The 12,368-nt window shown below is 37.0% G+C and overlaps 3 protein-coding genes across 4 annotated transcripts in view; 1 reads left to right on the top strand and 2 right to left on the bottom strand.

Annotated features, from left to right (window-relative positions):
• LOC124184990 (fasciculation and elongation protein zeta-2-like) overlaps positions 1 to 12,368 on the bottom strand; it is a 467,596-nt gene that overhangs the window by 6,456 nt on the left and 448,772 nt on the right. The gene's annotated exons all lie outside the window — the stretch shown is intronic.
• Positions 679 to 4,187, top strand: LOC124184924 (islet cell autoantigen 1-like protein). 2 transcript variants are annotated; one of them, XM_046575142.1, is made up of 6 exons: positions 679 to 822; positions 1,165 to 1,433; positions 1,499 to 1,841; positions 2,241 to 2,516; positions 2,589 to 3,237; positions 3,365 to 4,187. In XM_046575142.1, the coding sequence occupies exons 1-6, from the start codon at positions 812 to 814 to the stop codon at positions 3,482 to 3,484; spliced, it is 1,668 nt and encodes a 555-aa protein (XP_046431098.1). In that variant the 5' UTR covers positions 679 to 811; the 3' UTR covers positions 3,485 to 4,187. The 2 variants fall into 2 exon arrangements, with proteins under 2 accessions (XP_046431098.1, XP_046431099.1); XM_046575143.1 differs by having other exon boundaries at positions 680 to 822; positions 3,368 to 4,187.
• On the bottom strand, positions 3,978 to 11,304 carry LOC124184920 (armadillo repeat-containing protein 8-like). The gene is made up of 9 exons (XM_046575135.1): positions 11,124 to 11,304; positions 10,915 to 10,988; positions 10,086 to 10,530; positions 8,185 to 8,366; positions 7,509 to 7,818; positions 6,874 to 7,165; positions 5,420 to 5,946; positions 5,128 to 5,294; positions 3,978 to 4,726 (listed from the first exon to the last, which is right to left on the bottom strand). Exons 1-9 carry the CDS (start codon positions 11,148 to 11,150, stop codon positions 4,690 to 4,692), a joined length of 2,061 nt encoding a protein of 686 aa, XP_046431091.1. The 5' UTR covers positions 11,151 to 11,304; the 3' UTR covers positions 3,978 to 4,689.

Raw genomic sequence — 12,368 nt, 5'->3', positions numbered from 1 at the left:
AGGATCTGTAGAAATTGCAGAGAATGATCGTGATACGTGGAGAAATAGTCACTGAGAATTTGTTTCAAAAATAGCTTCCTGAGCTTTCTATGCCTTTATACAGTTTGAGCTTCAATTCTGATCTTAATTTTCCTGTTTTAAAATTGTACAAAGTAGATTTTTGACTCTTCTGTTTTTTATAGTGCGGTCATTTTACTTTTTGACTCCCACCTGAATTTTCGCTGTCGGATTGTCGAATATTTTGCCGGATGTTTTATACCTGGCAATGAACTAGCAACAGATATTCCGTATCCGGGTATTCAGTGAATTAGTTATTACCAACTATGACTCGAAAATGAAGCAATTGTGGACTGCGCATGCTCGAACCTATTATCTTTACACCACTGACACGAAATTCTCTACTTTCGTGTTCGGCCCACTTTTCATGCTAGTGTGATAAGAAATTCACTGGTTTGTCGATGTTTGAAATGTTGATGATTCAGACCAATGTTTCTTTTATAATTAAGTGCAAATAAATGGAATCAAGGGTAGAATTGATATTCGATTCACGAGTTAAGATACCAAGAAATTAAGTTCATTTCTCCGGCAATAGTTTGTATTTGAAATATTGCGGGCAAAAAATTGTCACTCCCTACGGTGCTGCACTCTGCACCGCACGCTAATAAAAAAATGTTCATTTCCAGCTGCGACGCTTGTAAATGGCTGCCCGCTGCCTGTAGGTAGAGTTCAAGCATGTGAAATGTCAAACTGTTAGATTTTTACCAGAATATTATTTTCAAGATATATTTTACTTGGTCCGAAACTGTTCACCATGAATGCATAGTAAGTCTCATAATTCCTACGTAATCTGTTCGGCTTTATTGATCGCGTATAATGTTAGTGCCGTAATATTATAAATTCAGTTTACCGTTTGCATAGGGCTGCCCGGAAACCATACACTAGTTTTTATTTTTATCACTTGACTTTTGATAAGAAACCTAACCGCATGTATTAAGAAGCAGTAGTTTACCAGCAATAGTGTTAAGTCAAAATGTATCAATCAGACCATAATCGTACTGTTTCTCTCTTGAAATGTACATTTTTTCACTTAATATCAGTATAATTTGGAAACATATTATCAACAATATGCTTTCAAGAAATATGTTGTTTTTTTTTGTATTCAAGCGATAGGGGCACATCCGGCATGTCAGGCAGTGCCTTTGATCGCTGGGTGCAAAAAGCTGACTTACCAGACGATTCGGCAATAACTAAAATGCAACATCAATACTGGGTGACAAAACAAGCTTTATCGCAGAAACTTGGTAAAAAAGAGGATGAATGCATTGTTGCTTCGGATGCGGAACTTGATTCTAAGCTGGAATTATTTCGTAGTATCCAAGAATCTTGTTTGCATCTGCAAAGAATAATCGACAAATACCAAGAACGTTTATGCAGTAAGTGCTTTACGTCCTGATATCCTTGTACTATTGGCTCAATCAAAAATCAAACTTTCTTATAGATCTAGCGCAAGAAGAAAATGCCATGGGTCGATTTCTGAAGGAAGCTGGTAAACAGGATAAAACTAGAGCTGGCAAGATGATGTCAGCTGTTGGGAAATCTCTATCCTACTCAGGGCAACAAAGACTTGCTCTCAGAGCACCGTTAGTCAGATTGTATCAGGAGGTTGAGACTTTTCGCCAAAGGGCAATTGAGGACACTTTGCAAAATGTTCAATCTATGGAAAAAGCTAGAACTGAATATCGGGCTGCCCTTTCTTGGATGAAAAATGTATCTCAAGAATTGGACCCAGATACTTTTAAGCAACTGGAACGGTTCAGAAAGGTTCAAACTAGAGTTCGAAGGTAGGCATGCGTAGTTTCAATGTAGAAACACTATAAAATGAACTGCAACGTTTTAATTTTAATCAAATCAGTTTGTCATTTGTACTCCTATAATCAGGAATTTGAGAACCCCAATTTTCTTTATTTCTGAAATTTCTGAAAAATAGAATAATAGAATATAACATACATGTTTCCCATTCTCTTTGAAACGTGATATACTAGAATAATTGGCTAGGATTTTAAAAAATCCTTTTATATGTTACAAGTGTGGCGAAATTGATTTTAAGTCTTTGTAAAATCGAATACACTTTGTAAAACATAGTCGCAAGTGTTTCAATTTATGTAAGATTCGTAAAGAATTATTTTTTCAAAGAACAATTTTGTTGTTCTATTGCTATGATGTTATCTTGGTTTCAACAGAGGTAAATCAGCGTTTGATCACTTGGCTCTGGACTGCCTGCAGAAAGTGGATTTATTGGCAGCGGCGAGATGCAATATGTTTAGTCACGCACTTGTTCTGTACCAAAGTACCTTGTTGAATTTTACCAAAAAATCTGCTCAAGCATATGCAACAATTGCAAACAGCTTCAAGGGCTACCAACAGTACGATTTTATGGTTGTAAAGGAACTTGCGGAGACTTCTATCAAACTGGCACAAAAAACAGGCGGCAACGAGGATCTGGATGACAAAGATAAGTGAGTGAACTAGCAATTTAGGTAATCTAAATGCGTCTACCAAAAACTGTTGGTTTTATATTGATATTATAGATTATTGTTCTTCGAGTCTGACTATCATGACAATGTGGAGGAAGCTCAAGAAGTGAAAGCAACTGATGAGAAGAAAACGGAAGCAGGTAACATCGAGAAAGATAATGATGAAAAATTATTGGATATTGGAGATGATTCGCATATTCCAGACAATACGGAATTGAGTCTTTCACAATTGAATTTGAATACTGACGATGAGTACAGAGATAAAGGTCTTCAGAGCTTTTTAAACAGCACCGAAGACAAGGAGCTTGCTGATTTCTTTAATAACATAGATCCACAGACCAAGAAATTGAACGAAGAGAAATCTGCAAAAAAGATAGACCAAGTAAAATTGGATGAAAGTCTGACACAGCTGGATTTGGCAATGGATTCATTTACTGGCACTGGTGTTGGTTTTGATTTTACCAACTCTCCACTCTTTAATCCTCAACAACAACAACCGCAAGCACCTCTTGACTTGTTAACTTCAGAAAGTGTAGCCTTATTTGAAGAAATTTTAAATACCACACCTACTACGAGTGCCAATGATTGGGAAATGATGTCTGGTGATACTTTCTTACCACCCGGTATATTGAAACAGAGTTTAGGAGCTGCCACACTTGGTACAAATCAGAAAGATCCTGTTAGCGCAAGCAACGACAATAAGGCGAGCACATAAACGAAACAAATTTTAATCTTAGTAAAATAATACTTGCTTCTATAGCAAGCATTGAATTTTCGAGACTTGCTATTGCTATTCACTAAGTAATAATTGCCAAACATTTTCATTTCAGCAGAACAAAAGTAAATCAAATAAAACAGGAAACTCTTGGCTGGACTTATTTGCTGAGTTAGATCCACTTGCCAACAATCCGATGGATAGTCTAATCAGCGATAGAAATGCCCCTGCTTAGTCCAACGTTTTTATATATATATATAAAATATTTGAACTAGTAATTCGTCATTATTTATATGATGTGGCCATGTTTAATTTTATACGGCGTTACAGGTCTGCCGTTGTTGAATACATTATATGGCCATTATTCCTAGTCATTTAGCATCCTTTAAATTTAAATTATACTTTTAGTTTTAGAAAATGTAACTTTTAATTATTATTGAGAGTGCAAAATATTGAAAGAAATCTCTATAACGTAAGTAAAAATAACCGAATTAAAAGTTACCTATATGTCTATTTGTACTTAATTGAAGTATCTATCGTTACTAACGAACATTCCGACATGGAGATGAGCATAGCAGTTTATAAAAAAAATTAGTGAAATATGTTCACGAATCTCGTACAATGTTTAAACACAGAGGAATTTATACCAAAGAGTTTCTACCGAAGATAATCGTATTATACATATTTAGATGTATTAGACTACATTCAAAATTCTATGGATTTGATCGTAATTTTTAATAATAATATATTATTACATTTTTACAGGAATTTATTATTTAAAAATGGCTCCTAGAAATACGAGACCACTCTTTGTTGTGTGGGTTTAAATTAATTTAATTTAATTACAAATTTTTCGATATTTTCTGTACTGTACTGATCACTTGTCAAATCCATTATGAAAAGGGACGTGTTGACCACAATAAAAGTATTACAAATGACGTTACGCTATTTCACGATGCATCAGTTACCCATAACGATCCTTCACATTTTGACGTAAGGTAGTAACTGATATTTCACATTTGTCATTCCATAAAATGTATTACCATGATCAGTTTGTAATATTGTGTGATATCAATGGGATTCGTTTCAATGTTACTATCGTAAAAACTCCCGGGACGAAAAATCTTATAGACAAACAAATCTGCAGTAATTTGATTCAATTGATTAAAAGCTTTTTATCAATTGTACGAAAAAGAAATACGAAGGGAGACGTTACTCACAGGCATAGCTTAAAGCGAGATTTCTTTAAAATCTTGAGCACCTAATCTACAAACAGGGAGCACATAAAAGTACATAAACGATCACAGTATGGGCTGGGTTTGGATTTGAGCTTACAGTGACTGATTGTTATTTGTGAATTTTACGGTTGCCGAAGGAGGTTTAAGGAGTTAAAACCGTTTTAGTTGGTAACGTAACTGAATCAGTCGGTCGATTTTGTACTCAAGCATCGGTAAACTGAGACATGGCAGCCTTTACTCTGAAACGAAAAATAAATATAATTTTCAGTAAAAAGTTGACTTAGAAGTTTGTTCTGATATTTGAAGAAATTAAGGAACTGTGTCTCGTATTGTTCGAGTTGAATAATTTCATAATAAAAAATCTTAAACATTTGTTTTTTTTATTTATGATTCTGCATGATATAATATCATAGACTAAAAACAATTCGTACTCAAATTTTTTTTCGAACTATTCGAAAAAGTCAAACCCATTGAAAGTGTTAGCCTTTGTTGACAAAGTAAATTATGTAAGTGAATGGAGGATTGCAACTCATTATCTTTCATTATCTTCAATTGATCATAACTAATTTCTCGTCGTTGTAAAAATAAAGGTCGTAAAGGCCGAAAATTTTAGTGATTACATTTATGTACATGTACATACTTTTCGAATAGCTGTGAATCCTTAGTGTGTCGTAATTGTTGTAAAATACGGTAAAGGCCTAGTTCGCGTAATCGTGCCTGACGTTGCGCAGCCCCGTCCTCTTCCCTCCAGACCAAATTACATACACAGAAAATAGCTGCCACTTGTAGCTTCACATTACTGTGCATCTGAAGACATTAAGATCGTTAATACTGATATATTTCTATTTGTTTTATGTCAATAGTTAGAAATATGATGTGATATGAATTGGTTTTGTTAGAAAAGAAACGGAGTAAATAATGTATGCACAAACCATGTAATCCATGAGTTTCTTCAAGACGTCTTCGTTTGCCATGATATGATCGCGTGCGCGATCCCCATCGGCGACATTTGCTAGAATACACAGAGCTTGCTCTTTGACATCAGCTGGGTGTTCAGGATCTTCCAATACCAGAATGACAGCTTGCATCACATGGGCAGCATGCTCTGCCATAATACGATCAATGTGTGCCTTTGTTGACAGAAGATTTCGTAACAAGCCAAGTGTTTTCATTAGAACAGCCAATTCCGGATCAGCAAGTAGACGAAATATTTGATCGGTACCGAGACAAGAGAGGATTTGCGATTTGACACGCTGCTCAGCCTGGAAAGCCACATTCATCAGCGCCCAAATACCGTTTAGGCGTAGCGCAGGGTCTGGTCGCCTGGTCAATGAACATAACAACTCCACTCCACCTGATTCGAGAATAGGCTCCTTACTTGGGCTAAATTCCAATAGCAGGTTGCACAGGGTGCTAGAGGCCACAGTTAGCAAGTCCTCTTCGCCTTCTAATCCCCTACCTAATGGTGTAATATAGGTAATACAACCAAGAGCGATGGGAACCAAAACAATACTGATTGGAATAAAGTGCAGTACATCGGTTCCCTGTTGAGATGATGGCGCGACTCATGCCCTGCATCTCCAACTTCTAAATGACTCTTTCACAAATCTTCAAGAAACATATGTGTATTGGAGTATTTTTCAATACTCAGGGCTGGCAGCAGAAAACTCTCAAAATAGTGAAGCAAGAGGTGCAATTTTGCAAAAATGAGTCAAGATTTATAGCAAAATAATGGAGATTGGAAAAAGTTGGTAATTAGTTATGTTTTTGGTGTGCGTTTGATTACCGTTCTTACTTTTAATTAGTTTATTTACACCTTATGTTGTAAAACGCTGTCGTGAGTGCAGTCTTCAAAACAAACAATTTCTATTTGTTTTTTTAATGGCCTTCTCAAAGTTTTAAAAATTGGCTCTGTTGAAAATTGATTAAGCTCGTAGGCCGACAAATATAGGACAAAGTCAGGAAATTTACAATGATATTTGTTAATTGCAGGTACTTGACGCCGTTTGTGCAATTGTAAAGCTCAATTACGATGAAATGACAGAAACTCGATGACAAATAGCGCGCTATGATTAATCCAACTGTCAAAATTCAAATGCGACCTGCACCGCGCATAAATTGAATACGCACTTAGCAAAATTGCCACTAAAAGAGAAATGTGACTCCTACCAGCGCTAATTAGATATTTTAATGGTGGTAAAACTAAATTGAGTAATCATGTTGAGTTATAGAAAAATTCTTAAGACCAATTTAAATGTATTACCGACTGTGGAGTTTCAAGGGCCAACGCGAACCGGAATGTAGCTATACGATGTGTCGTATCGTTTGCGTAACATACTGGCACTCTTTCCATATATCATAGGCTTATTGCGCTTAGCATTCGTACCCTCTAGTCCTCTGTCTGCTCCATGTAATAGTTGCATAAGTGGTCGCCATACTGCGTGATCTTGAAATGTGGTGCGCAGTTGTTGCACACTTCTCGATAGCGAGTGCAAGCATCGAACTGCGGCAAGTCGTACTCGTGGTCCACCGGGATCTTGCAAACCGCCCACCACCTGCTCCATCAAGTTCTCTGTTTCAATGATCCTCTTACGAATATCTTCATCATTCGCACCCAAAGATGCAAATGCTCTGAATGCCGCTTGGCGCATATCCTGTGAAAGCGTTGCATCTAGCACCTACAAGAAATAATGTAATGTAATTTTCACCTTTGCATGTTCAAAACTTAGTTAAGCTGGTCACAAGTCTATTGAATAGATACGTGTCAGGATCACTGTAAAGATATTCAGTTCAGTGTCTAAAATGCTCCAATTACGTTCTGAGGTTTTTTTTTTTTTTTTGACGAACAAGATGCCTTAAATGACATAAAAAGTTTTTTTGCTTCGACTACGCTGCAACTATAAAAAGTAAGAATTCTTACAGGATGTGCGAGTAAAAATATTAGAAAAAGTTTGTATTATAATAATCTTACTGCACATACACTAAGCCTTCAAAATCAGAATAATTTGTAAGCATTATTACCGATGGATGTGGCTTCAGCAATTCTGCAAGGTTGGATATAAGGTGATTGCTAATAGATGCTAGTCGTTGTAGGTCTGTGTCGACTTCGGTCAGGTACGCGAGTGTTTCTGCTGCAGCCACTCTTTCTCTAGGAGGTCTTTCTCGATGACAAAGCCTTACCAAACAAGGTAGTGCCCTATATACAACTCGTGGATCTGTCGAAGTCAAAGCGCCAGCTCTATGCATATATGCAACGCACCGAGCCGCCTCGAGTTGGACTAGTGCGCTTCTTTCGCGACCCATCAGCTGGCCCAATGCAACCGGCACGGCTCTGTTCAGAATATAAGATAAATATAACAAAGAACACAGTGTGTAATTGCAGGCATAGAAGAATGCCAGATATCGAAAAATCCAATATATTTAACCAGGAATGCATTATTACTAGTTTTACAAATTCAGATCACGGTTTTTAGAGCAAATAGTACTTCAAATATTTTATACTACTTAATCATTTTACTACTGAAATTTGGGTACTATTTATTCTATTACTGTTAAGAAACTGGAAAAAATGAAAATATAAAAACAGTTCAAATATTTATGAGTTGTATGAAAATCTATGATGAAATTACGAGAGTATTGTGACTGACTAAAATTGTCTGCAAATTACTCAATCTGATTAATTCAGGGTATAACTGACCTGCCTTGAGAGCTGTTGGTTGTAGCTGCAGCAACTAGTGCAGATACCGTGTGATTCTGATAGCACATATTTGCAAGGCAGGCGAGAGCTGGTAGTTGAACATCAGAAAGAGGAGAGTCTAGCTGTGTTGCAAGCGCACCAACAGCTCCACCTCGGGATAGTGCATTCTGCTCTTCAGCTGTCTGCTGTCGCGTTATACATAAATGAATCAAACATATCAATGAGTTCAGAAACATATTTATCATTTGGTACAGACTTGTGTTTGAAACAAGTATGTAGAGTTGTCATTGAAAATGTGTATGTATGATTGATCGACTTTACTCACACTCATACTCGTTAGGCAAAGTCGCATGCACCTAATGAGTATAAGTGGGAGTAAAGTCGATCAACCACATATACACAATACTATCAATGTGCACAACAATAATACTAGACGAGAACGATTAACGTGACAATGGCAGGGATGCCTCGTGGTACAGTGGGTATAAGTCCATGGACAGGCTTCCGCTGGTCCCGGGTTCGATTCCCATGGTCATCCATTAATTTTTCTCATTGTAAATTTATTTCTTTCATATACGTTATCGAGAAAGTTCACTTCAAAAATTTTTGTATATTAATGTTGTTTACTTTCAGATGATAATAAGATTGGGAAAAAATATGTTGATTTAGATGAATTATTGGCTTGTATAACGTTGTAACTTACAAATTTTGAAACGTAATTGTTACTCTAATCCATACATATAAAGTGAACGTAAGTTATGTGCATTTTTCACAATCATTAATGAAAAATATCTCAAAATCGTGTTTTGCTCTACAGTAGAGCTTTCACAGTTTAATACTTTTCTTTGAATTACATTGCAACTTCTGTCGATTGTATTATCGCAGTGGTCGACTAATTATAAGATGAATTAGTGACAGAACACAGTGAAAAGGGAAAAAAACGTATGACGATATGGAATATGACAAATTCTGCAACATTATTTCGTACTTGGCTATAATCTGACAATATTACTCTTCTTAGCTTTTCCTGAAAATTTCAAAAAGTATGCCTTACAATGTTATTCAAGCTAATGGTTCAGATTTTGCTTTCCCATTTAGGTAAAGAAATATAATTATCGATGATTCAGAGTTTGGATAAACTATATCCGAAGAATATGGGTGACAAAGAAATGTTTAGCATAATCGCAACAATATTATTATGACTATATTCATGGCTTATCCAAACTCTGGATTTCATAAAAAGCCTTTAGAAACCCTTGCAATATTAGTAAAAATTTTGTGACATAGTTGATGAATACACACATGGTTTTATACTTTCAAGATTTGTATGAAGATCTATACAACCAATGTACAAAAACTCAGAGATACCAATTAAAAATACCAGGATTGAGTTGATAAGAAGTAAGCAAAAACAAAAATTCAGCTACATATTGTAGACAAAGCTTTAAAGAATGCTGCAAAGATTGCACTAATATAGAATTAAAAAATTTCACGGAAGGAGATTAACATGTATTACAGGCACTTAAACCCAATCACATAAACCAAAGTTTTTCATTAATATGAGGTTGAAAGTTATTAATGCTACCATAACGAAAGGTGATCATCTTAATTTTGGGACTTCAGACCATTTTAGAAGATGCTAAATTGTAATGTATAATCATTTTAATACTATGTTATAGTTTACTGAATTTCAGTTAATCCTAAAGTTACGAAGTAATTACTGTTGCCAAAAATGTACTATAACAATACCATTACAAACTTCGACTTCCTCGATTAATGAGGGTTGATCACAGAAAGTTTCAGAGAAAGATATGATGCATCATTGCAACACGTAGTAATATGTAGCGCAAAAATGAAAAAAAATCAGCAATATAAACGTGAATGAGAATAATCCTTAGTACCTTGCACGCTGCTGTTAAAATGGTAGCAACACACACTTGATTGGTAACAGATTTAGAAGCTAGTGCCAATAAGCGTGGAACCAATCCAGGATCCTGATATATAGCATGAACAGGGGCTGCTGTGTGGTGAAAAACGGTCCTCAAACATCTGAGACATGCTTCGACCAATGGAGTTTGATTATCATCGTCAGGTTCGTTACAACGATTGGTGCTGGCCAGCAGCACTTGCAGCAACAGTGGAACTACATTCAGTTCTATGAGCGCTCTGACATGCTGATCAGTTCCTTTCGCTAGGGAACCCAAAGTAACAGCAGATTCAAGCCGCACACGATCTCCTACTCTTCCGGTTGAGTCACTTAGCAACTGTAGCAGTCTAGGTACCACGCCTTGCGCTATAACTGAACCCTTTTGTCGATTGCTTCCAATGACTGAATTTTTTAGGCAGCTGTTGAAAATTAAATGCAAATGTAGACAAATTGATGTAAATGACCTGCTTTGAGGATAAATCATGAAATAATTTTGTTTACTTCACAAGATTGAATGCTTATGTATGACTTAAAACGCTGCTGTTGATCATTTCCAATGATCGATAAATTTATGGAATTGTGGAGTAAGAACAGTCCCGGAAAACGAAAACATTTTATAAAGCTGTGCATGGAAGAAATACTCTTAACAAAGAAGAAAATATTGCTCAGGGGTACTTGAAGTAAGGTATAATATATGAGAAGTTATGACAGGTAAGCGTCTAATGGAAATGAGACTAGATATTTTATGTCGATGAAACGTTTTGAGGTTAGACTAGTTGAAAAAATCGTTTATAGATACTCACATAATAGCCTCCAGGCATTTTTGGCCACTGGGAGAATATAACTCGTCGATGTAGCTTCTAGAACTTTCAACGTCCTATAAATGCGATGACATATCATTGAATAATCGAAGTAAAACTGTTCATCGACATTCAAGATACAAGTAGTGAAAACGTCAAGTTGCAGGCCGGTTGTCACGTATCAGGCAATACTGTTGTATTGATATACTCACCATATACGGCTGCATCAACGAGACCATGGCTCTTTAAAATAGTAAATACACTATTACTCTTTAGATTAAGATATTTTCAGATCGCCATTTGACGCATGGAGTATTTAAATAATTTATTATTATTTTTACGTAGACGTAAACGCGCTTCTGCTACACAAGGTTACGAAACTTTTAGCCATGTCTGGCATTGAAGCGTGACGGTAATATGTGAACTAATCCGCATACGAACTAGGTTTGACTTAAAGCCTGGAGCACAAGAAACGACGTCTGCCGAACATGGATCTCTGTGAACCAGCCCCCTGACATACACTGCTAAAAGTGGTTCGCAAAATGTCCCTCGATTCTGCCGCCGATCTCCAGCACTAGTGACGCTAGTAGTTGTCTGACAAGCTTGCGCGCGGTCAGCGAGAGCAGCGAGCGTGTCAGAAGCACGGTCTTACATACAGGTCTGGTAACTCCGGCACTTTTGAGTGGTAGGGGGTGTCACCGTTAGTGAGGCACACGGTCTTGTTTCCTATCTATCCGCTAGGGGCGCCATTGGCCCGGGATATGATAGATGTAGATATATACCGACAAGATAACCTGCTCATCGAAGTTTTTGACAGTTCATAACTCAGTGTAAAGTATGTAAACGGTGGATCATCTACACAAGATCTCAAACTGTCTCAAAAGTTGTGAGCCCTCGCCTGATGTTTATGGATTTTATTGACTTAAACATTTGAGAATTCCGTTAAAATAAAACAGTTATCACGCCCGCCATGGAATGCTAGTAAACATCTCAATCATTTTTATTCGCATCTTTCATCAGTTTTGAGTGTTATTCAGGATTGTTGATTCCGAAAAATCAGCTTTTCGGATCTGATTTATGATTGGCTCACCCCGAGGGGGCAGCGCTGCAGACGGCGAAGACGAGAACCACGGTTTTGCCTCATTATCTGAGTCATTCCCTACCCTACTAGTTTCCGGACCTGTATGTAAGACCGTGGTCAGAAGTTTACTAGCGCCACGTAGAGGAACTAAAAAACGGGGACAAAACGCGTACAATTTTTTAGTATATGAGCAGTGTTGAGTATCAGGGGGCTACTGAGAACGCATCCGTCCCATAGACTTATAGTGAAAGGATACGCGGTTTTACGTGGCTGCTGAAGCAGAGACCGAATGAGACTGAAGGACAGAGTTAGTTCTGTCCGCGGTCTTACATACAGGTCTGGAAAGGACAGGTCTAGTGGTGGGGGCTGAACGCTT

The sequence above is a fragment of the Neodiprion fabricii genome, chromosome 6 (genome assembly GCF_021155785.1).
Source record: "Neodiprion fabricii isolate iyNeoFabr1 chromosome 6, iyNeoFabr1.1, whole genome shotgun sequence".
NCBI classification, from domain to species: Eukaryota; Metazoa; Arthropoda; class Insecta; order Hymenoptera; family Diprionidae; genus Neodiprion; species Neodiprion fabricii.
Note: the sequence above shows the minus strand (reverse complement) of the source record. Positions and strands in the feature narration are given on the sequence as shown.

What these genes read in the sequence shown, in the direction of transcription:
- LOC124184924 (XM_046575142.1), top strand. An exon ending in ATACCAAGAACGTTTATGCA is followed by an intron (nt 1,434 to 1,498) that starts GTAAGTGCTTTA and finishes ACTTTCTTATAG; the next exon opens with ATCTAGCGCAAGAAGAAAAT. An exon ending in GATCTGGATGACAAAGATAA is followed by an intron (nt 2,517 to 2,588) that starts GTGAGTGAACTA and finishes TTGATATTATAG; the next exon opens with ATTATTGTTCTTCGAGTCTG.
- LOC124184920 (XM_046575135.1), bottom strand. Translation starts at nt 11,150, where the DNA reads ATGGTCTCGTTGATGCAGCCGTATATG. An exon ending in CGTTGATGCAGCCGTATATG is followed by an intron (nt 10,989 to 11,123) that starts GTGAGTATATCA and finishes TCGCATTTATAG; the next exon opens with GACGTTGAAAGTTCTAGAAG. An exon ending in TTTTAACAGCAGCGTGCAAG is followed by an intron (nt 8,367 to 10,085) that starts GTACTAAGGATT and finishes ACGCGACAGCAG; the next exon opens with ACAGCTGAAGAGCAGAATGC.